The sequence below is a fragment of the Ammospiza nelsoni genome, chromosome Z, assembly GCF_027579445.1.
Source record: "Ammospiza nelsoni isolate bAmmNel1 chromosome Z, bAmmNel1.pri, whole genome shotgun sequence".
NCBI lineage: Eukaryota > Metazoa > Chordata > Aves > Passeriformes > Passerellidae > Ammospiza > Ammospiza nelsoni.
This window is the reverse complement of record NC_080669.1, coordinates 12,520,229-12,537,451: the sequence shown is the minus strand read 5'-3', so window position 1 is coordinate 12,537,451 and position 17,223 is coordinate 12,520,229. Positions and strand designations below refer to the sequence as shown.

Below are 17,223 nucleotides of genomic sequence, written 5' to 3'. Positions count from 1 at the left end.
GATAACAACTGTATCTAATATCTGACATGTCGAAAGTTTGAATTATTTTGGTACCAGACTTTTATAAACAACCTTGCCACTATGGTTTTTAAGTTTCATTTTATATTTTGTGACTATTTGGAGGGGGTGATTTTGTCTTTATTTTATTTTTCTGGAAAGGTAATCTAATCCTTAAGCTTTTCCTCTTTGAAAATATGCAGACTTTGGTAGATATAGATTCTGGATGGTATAGATTCTGGATGCTGTGATAAAATTATAGATTCTAATGAAGGAACACTTACAAAACCCCAGCTGCAAATATTTCTACATGCACTACTCTGTTACTTAGGACAGTGTGGAAACAATTACAAATTATCTACATTGCTCTCTGAAACCAAGCCACACAAAGTGCTGGTTCTGCACCTGGGATGGGGCAACTCTGACTGTGTGTGTAGACTGGGGAATGAGAGGCTCGAAAGCAGCATGTGGAAAGGGACCTGGGGGTCCTGGTCAGTAGTGAGCCAGCAGTGCCCTGGCAGCCAGGAGGGCCAGGGGGGCATCAGGGACAGCATCACCAGCTGGGCAAGGGAGGGATTGTCCTGCTCTGCTCTGGGGCAGCCTCACTTTGAATATTCTGTGCAGTTTTGGTCACCACAACATAAATGACATTGAGCTGTTAGAGAGTGTCCAAAAGGAGAGCAATGAAGGTGGTGAAGGGCCTCGAGGGGAAGCCATGTGAGGGGTGTCTGAGCTCACTTGGTCTGTTCAGCCTGGAAAAGATTGAGGAGGATCTCATTGCAGTTACAACTTCTTGTGAGGGAAAGAGAAGGAGGAGACACTGGTCTCTTCTTTCTTGTGACCAGCAACAGAACCCAGGGGAATGGCCTGAAGTTGTGCCAGGGGATGTTTAGGTTAGATAGCAGGATAAAGTTTTTCACCCTGAAGGCGGCTGAGCACTGGAACAGACTCCCAAGGGAAGTGGTCACAGCACCAGGCCTGTCTGAGTTCAATAAGCATTTGGTCAATACTCTCAGGCACGTGGTGTGACTCTTGGGGTCCCGTCCTGAACGGGAATGGGAATTGAGTCAATGATCCTTTGTGTCCCTTGCAAGTCAGCATACTCTACAATGTTGCGGTTCTTTGACTCTGTGAAATCTCAGTATAACTGCCAGCCCTCCTGCAGTTCAGTGGCCTAGATTAGAAATTAAATGGACCACTTGGGAAAATTTGTAGCTTCACTTTAGAAGTGATAAAATGCAATTTATTTCTGTTGATTTTCTGTAAAGCTGTTTAAGGTAATTATATACAATAGATATGACACTTTGTAGTGCTTGTTCACAAACAGGAATTCTTACTATATTAAATATCAACGAATTGAGTTTTGCCACTTACCAACTAATGTTAACTGAAACTGGTTACAGGTTGTGGTTCTTTATTCAGATAACTTTTTTGTGAGCTTTTTTTGTGCTTTGGTGTCATTATGCTATCAAACTAAATTCATGCATTTTTGCCCCTTAGTTCAGTCAAGAATGACTAGATGCAGGCAGAGATCATCAGCCTGTCACAGCTTTTGTCATTCTGTGTGTGGAAGTAATTAGTGCTGGTTAACTGAACATGTGCTAATTTCCATCTGAAACTGTACTTTACCATATCAAATTTCAGATTTCTCAATATAATTTAGATAATATTCTCTCTGGCTGTTTTTTCTTTGAGTACTATAGACTTCAGCTTTGCACTGAGTCCAGAACAGATCCTTTCTTCTACTCCCTCCTCCTCACGCTTTCCCTCTCTCTCAGTGTGTGTGCTCTCCCGGCTGCAGCGCCTTTCTGGGCATATTCACAGGGAACACACAACAACTCTTGCAGCTTACTTACTACCAAAACCTTGAGAAGAGGTTGTTGTGGGCGTTGGTTTCTTCTCTGAACTAACAAGCAATAGACAGAACGAGAAGAAATGGCTCTCAAGATGTGCTTCAGTGAGAGGTTTAGATTGGAAAATGCCCTCACCAAAAGAACTGTCAGGCAGTGGAATATTCTGCCCAGTAAAGTGGTTGAGTCACGATGCCAGGAAGTATTTAATAGACTTGTAGAGAGGGAGTTTGGGGATACAGTTTGGACATGGCAGTGTTAAGACACTGCCATGTCCAAACTGTATCAGTTGGATTTGATTGTTTGGGGTCCTTTCCAATGTAAACAGTTCTGTGATGATCCTTGTGCTAATGTTTCTGTTCTTAAAGATTATGCTTTACATACAAAGACAGTAGATAAATGATCAAAAATTAGATAAAACAGAGGCACTCTTCCTGGATATCTTCTATGCTTCTGTCCTGACCCTAAGGGCTTCCTTCTGAATGTGGAAATGACAGAGAGTAGTTACCTTTTCTAAAATCTATTTTATTACTTGATGGAAATTACTACCTTTTAGGAATTATGGCAGTCCACAATCTTCCAAGCACAGGAGTATTGAGAGAGGTAGAGGCACCTGCCTATTACTGAGGTGAGACAGTAAAAATGATAAGAAAAACTGAGAAGTCCTCATTAACCTGATGGTTTTCTACAGATAATATGTTAGCATCTATTCTTTATTAGTAGTATTGTTTGCTACTAAATGGCAGTGTTACATTTTTAAAATCTGAATGCTTGCTTTTCACACTGGATCCATGTTGAATTAAAACCATCTAGAGAGTTTGAGAGCAACTGAATAGATGTGTAATGAAAATGTACATGATACAAAAATGGGATTATGTTTAAATTACACATTTCAAGAGCATGCATCCCAGAAATAATGAAATGCTACTTAAATGCACTCATGAGAATGTATAAATCTTCAGTGACAAAGTGGTTGGATATTCAGACAGGAATGAAATATCTGAACAGTTTTGCTTAGCAGAGATTGTTGTTGTGCTAAATGAATTATAAAAGCCTACAATACCTGCTGCATACCAAAACTAAGGCTGATTTATAAGAGAAGCAAGTATTGTAGATATTTCTCTTACAGAGCTCAAGGCCATAGTTATATCTTACAGCATAACTTTTAAATTGTGTCATCTGTTTGAGCTTTATGTTAGCTGCTGGCCACGTAAAGCAGATAAAAAAATTTGTATTGATGAATTTATAGAAAGAGAAAATTATTATCTTCAGATTGATCTTACTTTTCATTATTGCAATAAAAATCTTACCTGGATTTGCAGCGAGGTGTCCAGCCTTGAGGGCTAGTTGTCTGGCTAGCAGAGGGCGGCCAACACCTAGCTGCAATCCAAGGCGAGCACCCTTTGGCGTCTGAGGGCCTCGGGCTGTGCTCGCTGCGGACCAGTCTCGCTGCCACCACAACGGGAATGAGGAGCTGGACACTCGCTGGGGATGAAGTCAGGTTTATTGGGGAAACACAAAATGTCAGCCAGGGAGTGACCAAGAGCAAGGGGAGTAACAAGGTTATAAAGGGTGAGGAATCTCAGGGAGGGGTTTACAGAGAACCAATAAGGGAGGACAAGGGAGGGAACTTAACATAACAGACGTTAGGGAGAACCCAATCAATACAAAGTAAAGGAGGGGCCCCGGGACCACAGCCAATCATAACCCCCATGGGAAAGAAGATTCTAGTAAAGTGGGAGGAGTAGGGGTGATTGACTGGGCCCAGGGAGGAGAAACAAGTATGCATATAAGGGAATGAGGGGGAGGAGGAATTACATAACTAAAAGATAATTACAAAATTGTCTTCAGCGATGACAACCCCAGTGGCGGGAGTTGCCATGGGAACAACATATTTGGCAGGTTTATGGCGGGAAAAACTGGTGAGGGCAGAACCATTATATAAAATGGGGGGATAATACAGAAAATGGGGGAGCAATCAAAATAAACTAACAAAACACACTACAACAGAATTGAGGTAAATTACTACAACTGTAAATGATACAAATTACTTTTTCTTGGAAATGCTAACGTTTTCTGAAGTTTGAAAGTCTACGAGTACTGTGAAGTGCCAGTGAAAGTATTGGAAATGTCATAGTGTCTGTATAAAGGATTTTTCTTCAGCGTAGTTTATGGAGGATATTCCTGCAATTACTTAAAATCATTCTATTTTAAGGATGAGAGTTGTCAATATTAATTACATATGTACTATAGAATTACAGAATACCAGCATGGAAGGGGACTTCAATGATCATCTGGTCCAAACTTTTTTTAGCAAAAACAGTCTAGACAAGATGGTTAAACCTGTTCAGAAGAATCTTAAGTGTCCGGTGTTGGGGAAGTCATGGAAGTAACACTTGGTGGGAATTAAAGGGATGGAAGGACTAGGAAGAGGAAAGACTAGGAGGGTTGTGATTGTTCATCCTAGAAAGGACATGAGCCAAGTGCGGCCTTCTAGGACAGGAGGGGAGCATACCAGATAGATGGAGAGAGACTATTTACAAGGGGGAATGGATTCAAACTGAAAGAAAGTAGGTTTAGATTAAATATTAAGAAGAAATCTTTACTTTGGGGGTGGTGAGACATTGGGACAGATTGCCCAGAGAAGCTGTGGATGCCCTGTCCTGATGTGTCCAAGGCCAGGTTGTGTGGGGCTCTGCGCAGTCTGGTCTAGTAGAAGGTGTCCCAGTTTGTGGCAAGGAGGTTGGAACAGGATGATGTTTCAGGTCCCTTCCAAGCCAAGCCATTCTGTGAAGTTGTGATGATTCTATGATCCTTGGATGAGTATGCATTGAAAACCAGTGTTTTCAACTGAACTGTCAACTAAAACATCAGTTGTGGTGTTCATAATATAAACTTAAAGAGCTTCATAATCAATACGGATTTGGAATAGTTTTAATAATTCATTTATTAAATGAATTATTAAAATTTTAAATCCCCTTAGAGGATTTTTTTAATCCTCTAAGGGGATTTAAAATCTCTTCTGTCTCAGAATTAGGATAGTTTAAATCGAAGACTTGGGTTCTCAAGACAAACATGAAAATAATGACCAGTTTTAAGCCTTGGGTACTAGATATCGTGTAATGGGATGGCCTCGTGCTTTTGATTTTGCGTAACAATTGTTGGTTAAATTAAAATGATACCAAATTACTATAGTGTAAGTAAGGCTTAAAAAATAATGGGAAGAACTGTTTGCCACAGGCTTATTTTACAGATTTCCAGTTTCTATTTACAATTTTCCTGTTCATTTTGGAAAGACAAATCAGTATGTTTTGGTTTTGTTTGTTTGTATGTCTGTTCTTTGTAGTAAACTACATTGACAGGAATGAAACACAGTGTTGAATCAGTCTGGATTGTTTGCTGGAGGGAGGATGGCTGGCAGTGAGGGTGGTCAGATGGTGGACTACTTTCTCCAGCTTATTGGTACACTGAATTCCATTCCACATTCATTTCATATACATCCTTTATGGTCCCATTTGAGTCTTAATCTCAGGATTTCAATGTCTTGCACTTCAATCCTGTCTGAATTTAACATTCTTATAATTGCTTTTTCACATGCCTCCTCAGAGAGTGATAATGGAGTGCAGGTTTAGGTACACCTTGTATATATCAACTCAAAATCCATTATGAACCATTTCTTCCCTCTCTAGTCCTCCCCACTCCTACCACTGCTTCCCCCTACAAATACATGTTATTGCTTGATTTTTGGAGAAGTGGCGCAGATGCCTGGTTTCTGGAACTTAAAAGGTGACAGTGACAATAGAAATTCATCAGTGTGAACTTAGATGTTTACAGTGTGCCTGTATCTGTGATCTTGCACCAAGTGGATCTTGATAGGTATCATGAAGTGCCCACTTTATGTGCTGACTATTGTTAATCCCATTCCGATATACCTAAGATGTGCTGGCTTCTCTTTCCACTTCACATGGTGTTTCAACTGCATAAAGCTCTTCTCATCCTACCAAATCAGTTTACACCTTATAACCACTGCGGTACTATGTAGAATTAATTTCTTATTTGATGTCACATGCTTTGGGCAGTCAACCCTTGCTTTATATTTCTTCAAGATTTCTGACTGAAGCAAGACGGAAGACTGAGAAATGAGTTCCAGACAAGTAATGCGTTCTTTATTACAAGACTAGCCTTTTCTTGAGTTCTCCCCTGTCTGCTTGTCTATTCCATTCTGGCGAGACCCCTTGTGGAGTACTGTGTCCAGCTCTGAGCCCTTAACACAGAAAAGATATGGACCATGGACATGTTGGAATGAGTCCAGAGGAAGGCCATGAGGATGGTCAGAGAGCTGAACGCGTCTCCTATGGGAAAGGTTGAGAGTTAGAGTAGTTCAGTCTGGAGAAGAGCAGGCTCCAAAGGAGACCTTGTGGAAGCCTTTTGGTACCTAAAGGGGATTTCAGGAAAGCTGGGGAGGTACTTTTGCAAGGTCTAGAACAAAGGAAATGGTTTTAAACTGGAAGAGAGTAGTAGATTTAGATTTAGATCAGGTACTAGGAATAAATTCTTTACCCTTATGGGGTGAGACATGGAAACAGGTTGCTTGCAGAAGCTGTGGCTGCCCCATCCCTGGAGTATTTAGGCCAGACTAGTTTATACTTGGCTTTTGGGACCTGGAGTACTATTTAAATGACAATGTCTTTCACAGATTTTTATAGGCTAGGACAGTGGTGTCCTGCAAACACTTCAGGAGTTTCCGTGTACATTAACTGTACACTCAATAGGCAGCCGTTGCATCTGTGGTACCACTGACAAGTGTAGAAGGCCAACAGGAAGGAAGAAGAGCATGTAAAAGAATGGGAACTATAACTGTACCAGCTAGTATAAATAGTAATTAAAAAAAAATCCAAACCAATGGAAATGATAACATTTTCAAAAGTGTCCTGTAGATGTGGACTATGAATTGCTAATATTTTATCTATATATAAGGTTAAAAATGGGATAATTGCAGTAATTTTATGCCAAGTGTTTGATAAATTTTTTCTAGAATGCATGTATTAAATTTTGGTAAACAATTCAAAATGTCTTTGGCTCCAATACACATTACAGTAGTGATTAAGCATTGCAAAAGATATGATATATTGTTTTATTCAGCTTTCATTGGTCACTTTTGTGGTTGTTTTTTGATTGCCCTGACTTAGAAGCTGCCCCCACTTTAGGTGTTGGAGGAAAACCAACAGCTTCAGAGGTGTTGGAAGGAGAAAGTGGTAGATGACAAAGGGAAATTTAAGTAAAATTTGGTGGAGATGAGTGGGAGCTAATATTTGAAAGTATGTGTACATCATGAAAACTTTGTAGAATTAATTTGATTTTGTGTTTCTGTGCATTAAAGGTATCCTGAATTAGCAACTGTGTGCAGAAATCCCAATACTCTAATTTTGTATCCTGGAGCTGAAGCAACCAACTTGGAAGAAGTTGCAGTGATGTCTTCTAGTCCATCTGTTATGATTATCATCGATGGAACATGGAGTCAGGCTAAAGATATATTTTACAAAAATTCTCTCTTCCGCCTTCCCAAGCAAGTGAGTTATAAACTGTAAAATAAAAATTCAAAGTTTGTCTAGTAGATTCTTGCCTCTAATGAGTTAGAAGGGGGTAGTTTTCTGAGGATGTAACCAGCCAACAAGAGAAAGACAACTTGAACAATTATTTAGGCAATCTGTAAGATTGTAAGAAAGATAATTGTAAATATTGATAATATGATAATTGATAATGTCTACTTTCTCACTTGAAATTTGCTTTTGTTTGATTTTCACCTAGCATATGTAACTTCATAGTGAATCATTGTTTTGCAAAATTGAAAACTAATTTGTGTAGAAAAACACACAACAGTGTCTTGTTTAAGATGTTAGAATAGAAAGATTGAAATAAGTGTTTCTTTTCCCCTGCATAAGTATTTTACATTGCAGAAATATGAAAGCTGAAAGTTGAATTTTCAGCCTCTTAGGAAAGCATCACACTCTTCTCATATGTTGTCTCCACCATATTAAAAATTCTGTCTCAGGTAACATTTTACAAATACTGTCCATTTGACTGTATATTCATATTTTGTATCTGTATCTTAAGTGTTTTCATCAGACTAGGGTTGTTTGTGTACATTTAGTTTTTTGACAAAGCTGCCATTTTTATTCAGTTTTACTAATGGAGAAAATAATTCCCTTCATTGTTGGATCATAATTAGTATCCCTGAGGCTGTTAAAATGTGTATTTTATTTTTAATAATGGACAGCAAGCTTATGGATCATTTTACATACAAGTAATGCTTTTTAAATTATTAAATCCTGCCTAAGGCAAATTGGAGCTGATAAAGACTTTGAATTGATAGAACATGTAAAAATAATGGAATGAAAATGCAGTAAAATACTACACCAAAAAAACCTCTTAGAAGATTGAGCAGTAATATTGACTATAATGCATGAAACCTCATTTAAATATATAAATAATTTATCTTTCAAAAAATCCATAATACGCAGTTTGTTGCTTGACATGTATTCTTCTGTTGCATTAGATTTCACCAAGATATTAAGATGTATCTGTGCACTACAACAAATGAAAAAAAAACATTTAATGTTTGCAAACAAATGTGTTCCTATCATAGGAGGTTATTACACCACAAAGACTAGATATAAATCACATCTACATGTGATTTTATAGACACCTAATTTGCCCATAACTGTTTTCTGTATGTTAAGATGTTTTGTACAAAATTTCATAGCTGTGGGAGCAAATGTAGGTGTAGGGTGTTAATCTATAACCCTCTATACATGAACATGGATAAAAACATGTAGAGATGTGACAGCCCAGAGAGATTTTCTGGATGGAAGTGGATAATTGGCTACTGTGCACCTTTCCTCCCTGCAAGTGGGCACCAGAACTGACTGGATACGTCTTGTCGCTGTGGGGTGAGTCACAGTCTTCCTTTCTGAGAAAGTTCAGAGGCATTGATTTATGAAACAGCAATGCAAGGGATCATACTTCAAGCTCTAGGAAAAAAATTCAGCAGACAGCATGAGTATAGAAAAACATTCTTCGTAGATTTGCTTTGTTGTGCATACATGAATTCTGTATTGCATCGATTGCAGTCTTTAGCATTTGCAGTTATTCGTCAACACTCAACTTCTTATCTGGCCCTTTTGTCAAGGAAAGGTACATTCTGACATCCATATCCTTCTTTTTTATTGGAATTGCATTGCTGCTCTTGTTTTAAAGGGTTTAAATTCTTAGAGTAAATGAATACAGTGATACAGTGATTCTTGAAGTATTAAGTTAATAAAAGTATTAATTTTTTTCTTAAACTGTGGTAGATGGTAAATATATCAGAGCTATAATCAATATTTGGTTTGATTTTTATTTTATACGCTACTAGATACTTTCTATTATTCAAATCACAGGGATGTGTTATGATGACATTGTTGGAGTTCCCAAATGCAAAAATAGCTTCCTGCAGGGAAAACTGTTTTCCCATGTTGAGGTGTGACCTGGCTGACATCAATCTCTTAGATCAAGTTTAAAGGTTACATTTAGTGGTTTGACTGTAATTTTTGCTTTATTTGTTCTGTGCTGTGCCAAGTTAGAGCTTGCGCTGTGGCTGCACAGAGTCACCGGTGAGATAGGTAAGGCTCAGTGATGACACCCACTGGGTGTGGAGCCGTGCAAGGGCTGTGTTGGAGCGCTCTGTACACACCTGGATGTTAGACTAAGTTTGATCATTTTGTGCTGAAATGGTCTTGAGGCACCTGTGCAGCTCCCTAGAAACTTATTAATGGTTAAAATTAGCAGTAATGTGGGAGAACATAGTTATAAAACTGTCTGCAAGTAAACACCAGCACTGTTAGGGACTAAAGTTTGTTCAACCTTTAACAGCGTTCTGTTTCATCTTTCTCACTGATCTAGATACCATGGCCAACACTGTAGGGTTTTTCTGGCTTTTTACTATTTCTGCATTATTTCTTGTTTTCTACGCCATAGTTCATATTTAAATGACCATGTAAATGGCTTTCTATTTGAAAAAAGTTTTTACTGATCATATCTTGAAACTTTGGGTTGATATTGCAATTTTCTGAGACAAAAGTGAGTAGAATGTCCCTATATTTGAAATTCAAGAAGGCAGGCTTTTTTGGCCCCAGAGAGAGAATAAGGTTTATAGAGGGGGATGTAAAAAGTGAAGAGGATGTGATACCTGGTGGCATTATCTGTAATACAAAAAGAAGCTAGACTTATTCAATAAATGGTGATGTGTGCTTTTAATCAATATTCTGGAGGTAGAAAAGAGCTATTTTAGTAATGAAGACGTTAGCAATTCTTAACTACAAAGACATCATCGATTCGAGCCATTGAAAGGAATATTTAATTGTATTACTTTACAGCTTTGCTGATTTTGGGTAATACAAACTGCTATGTTGAATGATTTTCAAGATACTGTGGGATATTTTAATAAACTTGGCTGTTGTATTAAATTAGTATTAAAATCTTGAGATCTCCAATAAAAGCTCTGTTAATTAACAGCTCGGTCAGCAGAGCATTTTTCCTTGAAAAAAATGTTAAAAGAAATTTAAATTGCGCTCTTCCAGAAAGCCCCAGAGGAAATAGATATATATGAATCTAACATATTTAACTTTATCGGAAAAATGTAAATTTATGTCTTGATCCAGAATCATTCTTATTGTGGAATGGAATGGAATTTTTTTTCTTAAATTACAAAGCATGAGGTTGGACAAACTTTTTAGCAAAAACCTATGAGGCACTGGGGTTAAGGTGACTTTACAGAATCACCAACTCAAAAGTCTGGAAAAGACTTTTGAGGTCATCAAGTTCAATTTAGGACAGAACACCACCTTGTCAGCTTGTTGGCACTGATACCAAGCACCACATCCTGTATTTCCTTAAAAGTCTTTTCCCCTTCAGGGACAGTAACTCACTCCACTGCCTCTCTGACCAGCCCATTCCAGTGCCCAATCATCCTTTCTGTAAAAAAGTTCCTCCTAATTTTCAGCCTAAACCTCCCGTGGGGCACCTTTAGACTGTGTCCTCTTGTCCTGTTTTTAACTGTGTGGGAGAAGAAACGGAGCCCCACCCTTTCACATCTCCTTTCAGGGAGTTGTGGAGAGTGATAAAGTCTCTCCTGAGTTGCCTCTTCTCGAGGCTAAACACCCTGAGCTCAGTCAGCTGCTCCTCCTGTGACTTTAATAGTCTTTAATATGATTATTACATTGATTACGCAGGGTACTCCATAAACTAGCACCCTCTGAGAAGCGCATTATCCCAGGATGTTTTGCATAGCCACAACTGAGGAAGGGGTCTGCAGGCTTTTGAATCTCCTCTGCAGCATCTGCTGCTGTTGCAGAGGAGATACAGAGAAGGTATTCAGTTACCTTGGAGAAGCTGATGCAGTAGTTTGAGAGAAGAACTAGCTGTTTGTCACAGTTCATGTGGTGGTGTATTGTGTGAAGCAATCACAGGCCACTGTGGGTGAAGCCACTTCTGTTTAAGAGAAGATAAGCACAGCATAGTGGGGAGAGATGACTAAACTCCTGACTTTTTAATTCTTTGTCGATGCACTCTTCTGCCACTTATTGTGCATAATAATGTCAGCAGCATTGTGCCAACAAATTATCCTATTTATGCATTCATCACAGTATTGCTGTTATTCATATATTCAATACCTCATTTTCTTTTTCCATCATGCCTTCACAATTTCTAATACATCTATTTTGTTTTCCTTATACTTTCTTCGCTACATGAAAATTGGTATCATCATCTGAAATCTGGTTTCTTACAGCAAATTTTTAACCTTTGAGCTTTACTGTTTAGTTCAGCTTGCACTGTATGCTTAAATCTGCTTGACTAGTCATGAGCATTTGTAATGTATGCTTGTATTGTCAAGCACTGGTTCTCAAGCAAGTTGATGTTTTGATATCCAACTTTAGATTATGCTTGGGATCTCTTGCTCTTCCTCTCTCTCCCTTCTCACTCTTCCTTCCCTGAGGTGGAATTTATTTTCTAACCAGCTTTTTTGGAGCCCAAGATGTCACTTTTGAAAGAGTTTAACAGATCTGTCTGCAGTCTTGCTTGAGCTTTTAAAACATAAGAGGTAGCTTTGAGATCAGGGAGTTATCATTAAATCTGACTTACTGTAACTACTCCTTTAACATTTGAAAATAATTTGTGAATTTCTTCTCCAGCAAGAGAATTCAGATGCCATATTGAGAATATATGGCAGAACCATCCAGAAATTGCAAGAATGTACGTGTAAAGACTAATTGTTATTCAGAGGTTTTCACAAACATTGCCTATACCGTCATTTTAGTGAACATTTAGAGATTTGGAGACTAGAGTTTTTTATCAATATCAAGAGCATCTATTTGCAGTAGCCCTTTAATAGTCAGAAAGTATTTCAACTGATGCAAAGCAGGCCTTCTACATGATCATTTTTAGTAAGGGCCATGTAACTAAAAATGGTTATTATAATTTTGTTGATCTATTCACACAGCTGCATCAGAAGAGTGCTAATCTCCTGTGTGTTAGACTGCATTATGTGTATATAAGGTCATGCATGACTGTTCTGAGGAGGAAAAGTCATTCCTCCAATGCTCAAAACTTCCAGGACAATCGATGCACATGTTCTTGAAATAAGGATAAAGTATCCAAAATGATCTTTTGACCACAAAATTTATGTTCAGCTCTAGAATTGTCAGTTTTCTGAGGACAGTCCTGTGTCAACGCTTTCTTACCCAGTCAACAGCGAAGACTCAGAAAGTCTTAACATCACAGTTTAAGATTATCACAGTCCTTGATGATTGCATGAGTACTGCATGTTGTTGGCTGTGTTTCTGCTTATCCTTATATCTAGGTACACTGTACTAATATTAATAATTTAGTGGAAAATCTGATTAAGAATAGGATTAGGAGAGCCAGGGATATATGTGCAGTATTGGTCTAGCTCAATGCAACTGTTGAAAACAGGTGATGTATCTTACAAATTTACTGAAGCTGTTTACGTACCTGCTTCATGGCTCCTTCAGAAGCAATCTGACTGGATCAGTGCAAAGGTCACTTTTTGCAGATCCCTCACCAAATACCCTCAATAGAAATAAGTGTCATACAAAGAAATGCTGTCTTGTTTAAAAAATGCTAAACAAGGCATTGGTAACTGGTCTGTTTTCATAGTGACTGTAATTTTATTTTACGGTTTGTAGAGAAATTGTTAGTGCAGCCTGCAGTGAATCCAGGTTGTTCAACATATTCTGAAGTAATACCAAAGGTATACTAGTTAAGTGACAAAATGTCATCATGGCAGTAAGTAATTGAAAGTGGTAGTGATAACACAGTGGGGAGTTCTATAAGGAGTGTGAATTTCAGTAACTGGACATTAATACAGTACTGATACAGTACAGGAAATTCACTGTAGATAAATGTTAATGAAAGCATATTAAAAAACTGTTTTTTTTTTTTTTTTTTTTTTTTACAACTGGGCAATTTACTTGCCAGCAATGTGATTTTGGGATTATAATTATAAATTTGATGCAAAATTTAGTGCCCAAGAGCTAGATGCACATCTGCTTGCTTGAATGCACACATGCTGTTCCGTTCAGACCAGAAGCCTCCTATTAAAAAAAGGGCACAAAAATTCACAGACAACTAGAAGAAAACTTAGGCTGCTAACTACATTATCTGTGTACATTTTGGACTTTTCATATAGAGAAGACAACATTTCAAATCCTGAACCAGATTTGGAATTGTTCAATTGTCATGCACTTCGGCAATACCACTGATGATAAGATTTTTCCTGCATTGAAATCTTTGCACAAAATACACCTTGAACGCTTCTTGTTGTAATACAAATTGAAAAACTGTTGGTGAAGTACAGAAATTCTTTTAATTGTTAATTGGAACTGGGATTCCAATTTGCTGATCTTCTGTTTAGTAGTAGTAATGAAATATGATGACTGATTAACTTCATGCAAGACTTTCTCTTAATGTGCAGTCTTTGTAGATTTAATTCCATCACATGTAAAGTAATGCCTATAAAGCCCCAAAAAAACGGCTTGGCAAGCTTCTTAAAGGGGCTCACATCTACTCAGAGTTAGATGCATAGGAGAAATGCTGACAAGATATCCTCAAGCAGTCAAACAACAAAAAAAGCTTTAATGGCAGCTTCAGAAAAGCAGAGAATCCTGGCAAAAGTTTAAAGCAACATACAATCAACATAAAACACTTCACAAAGCATTAACTTGGTGCCCCATTCAATTTAACAGGCTCCAAGCCCATCCCATTTTAAGTTTCTCAAAACTCCAGGAAGATGAAATTAGAAGAAGAAAGAGAGAAAGACAGAAAAGCTGTAGAAAAGAGCATACACTTCTGGTTTGTGGTGTTCAGCTGATAGGAAGTCCAGCAGGAAATAGAGCCAAGACCTGTGCTTGCTTTGTGTCCTGGCTAAGCTACCCTTTGGCTTTCCTGTGCCCTTTCCCCAGGTGGGACTTCCCTCATCTGGCCACTCTGGGGCAAGACTGGGGCTCCAGGGCCAGGTGTGGAGTATTGCCTGTGTTGTGCCAGGGAGTGCTGGCCACTGTAGGGCTGGGACACAGGCCCAGAGCAGGGTGTGCAGTGCAAGGCATCACCTCATCAAAGGCAAGGCCCAGCCCAGGATGCGCCTTTATGCTCCATGCCCCCGAAATGTTCCAGCCAGCAATCTGCCCAGTCTCTTGGATACCCTCTCCTGTATTTGTTTGTACCTGAGTTCGTTGCAGCTCCCCTTACTTGCTTTTTACTGCCTGGGCAGTTCAGAGTCTTCTGTAGTGTATACAGAAATTTCTTTTGCAAATTGTAGAACCATAGAATGGTTTGGGTTGGAAGAGACTTTAAGAATCCATCATCATCTAGTTCCAACCCTTTCTACAGTGAGGGAACTACATCAGTGGACAGGGCTACAGGAAAGGGCTACAGGTGTCATCTATCTGGACTCTTGTAGAGCTTTTGATACGGTCCCCCACACCTTCCTTTTCTCTAAATTGGAGAGAGATGGATTGGATAGGTAGACTGTTAGGTGGATGAGGAAGTAGGTGAACAGTCACATCCAGAGGGTAGTGGTTTAGTGAGGGTCAGGGGCTCAGTGTTCCAATGGGAATCAGTGGCAAGTGGTACCCTCAGCAGTCTCTGCTGGAAGCAGTGTTATTTAGTGTCTTCAGTAATGACACAGAGACAAAGGGATCAAGTGCAACCACAGCAGATTTGCAGATGACTACAAGCTGAGTGGTGGGATGACACTCCTGAAGGATGGGATGTCATTCAGAGGCATCTGAATGAGCTAAAGAAGTGGACCTGTGGAAGCCTCATGAGGTTCAACAAGGCCAGGTGGAGGGGTCTGGACTAAATGACCCTTGAAAAGTCCCTTCCAATGAAACTATTTTATGATTCTGTGAAAATAAATAAATACACTGAGATTTTGATGTCTTTCTATGTATGATGGGCTTTCAGCTCAGGTATAGTAGCCAAATTTTGCCCAGAGTAGTTAAACATTTTCTTAAATTCAGTTTTCCCCATTTTTCCTATTGAATTTAGGTATTCTTCATTATACAGTCTGATGGCCTTGAACTAGAAAAAATGTGATCTGCTAGTAGGTAAGGTAAATGCTACCATATGCTTTCTTTCTTAAACATTTTTTTAAGCTGTTTGCTCATATTTATATGAGATCCTAGGAATCCTGTGGTAAAATGAATCATCATAAAGCTGTTAAAATAGGTTGTACATTTGCTCCCTATTAAAGGTAAACATAGTGGTTTTGAGGCAAGACCCTCAGGATGATTTATGAACTTGTTTGTGGCAATAAACTGCAAAGTTTCAAGGTACTACACAAATGTTCTTACTCAGCACTGCATTTGTCAAAGGGTCATTCCTGCTAAGTTTATTTACTCCCTTCTGTCTGACCTTGTCATGACATTCTCTCCCTGTGCATAGGATGGGTACAGTCTGCTAAACATAATTCTATTTGCAAACAATATAATCAGGTTGTTAAGAACACTTACTGTTAAATTAAAATACCATAGTACTACAAAAAAATCCTTCAAAATGCTTCACTGTCTTCAATACAAAGGGAAGGTGTACAAAAGGTGTTAATGATGACAAGAAACTGTGTTGTTTCACCTCATAAACTGATTAATTAAAAGCAATGATACCACTTCATAGTTGATGTGCTTTTGAAAAGGCTCTATAAATTTGAAATGTCAAGGTTATGTGCTGTCTAGAACTCCAGTCAATGGAAGAGAACTTCAGCAATTTGTCAGGCAGGGGGAGCTTTTCTTATTCTCAGCTTCTGAGAAACATGGCCCAAATCTGTTACAGTTTGGAAGATGTGATTAAATATTTAGTAAACACTTAGGCATTTCTGTTTCTTTTCAATTGTTCACTGGCCATCATGTAATATGCCTGAGTAGCTGTCAACACAAACAGGTCCTTGAGATTCCAGAGGATTGATCTTTCACCAAAGTCAGTCACATCAACATCTGTTTAAAGAATTCTTTGCCAACTTACCTTGTTGCTCTTGTCAAAACTTCATGTTGTGCAAAGTGAGTAGCACTTACTGGATTCTGTTTGTGTGGCCTCTGTGGGGTAAGCGTGGATTCACAGGTGGTATGGGATGTCTGAGAGTAAATCCTATCAAACCGCTTGCTTGAAACTGTCATCATAGGGATTCTTTGGGAGAGCATTCTAACTTTTCTGTAGGAATCAGTGAAGAGATGTGCCAACTATTCTCAGGATTTCACTGAGCACTAAGAAAGAAGAAAAGAGCTGCTCACAGAGTATGGAAAGCAAGGGACAAACTCTTGCCACTCCTTTTATTTAAAAGACATTAAAAAAACCCCTTCCTCTACGGGTCAACCTGCTTTTCAGTTGAAGTGGTGCCACTGAAGTTACTAGGTAGAAGAGTCCCATGGGCTTCCCCTGAAGGGTTAAATGCTAGACAGGAAGTTATAAAATACCACCTGGTTTAAAGTAAATTACATGGTAGATGTGATGAAATGCTGAAGTGTCAAAAGGTGTAGGACACTGAATTGTAGTTGGCTGTAGGGTCTTCTGTCAGCAATTCAACTTGCAGCAATACCAGAACTATCAATACAAAATTAATGCATAACTTAATTTGCTCAGCTATGCACTATGCATAATTTCTTTTTTTCTTTTTAATTTCTTTATTTTTCCATTAATGACGGGTAAAGTCATGAATGAGTTGGTGAAGAAACCGTAATGTTTTGCGGTTCATTGAATAGTTATATTATTTAACAGGAAGTGGGGTTTGTCATCTAGTTCTCTGGTATATTCAGATAAGAAAACTTTA

General features: G+C 38.6%; 1 protein-coding gene across 1 annotated transcript in view; it reads left to right on the top strand.

Moving 5' to 3' along the window:
• The window catches only part of DTWD2 (DTW domain containing 2), a 64,767-nt gene that overhangs the window by 32,911 nt on the left and 14,633 nt on the right, over positions 1–17,223 (top strand). The window contains exon 4 of the mRNA XM_059492643.1: positions 7,228–7,417. Within this exon, the coding sequence (XP_059348626.1) occupies positions 7,228–7,417 (190 nt within the window). The remainder of the gene's footprint in view (positions 1–7,227; positions 7,418–17,223) is intronic.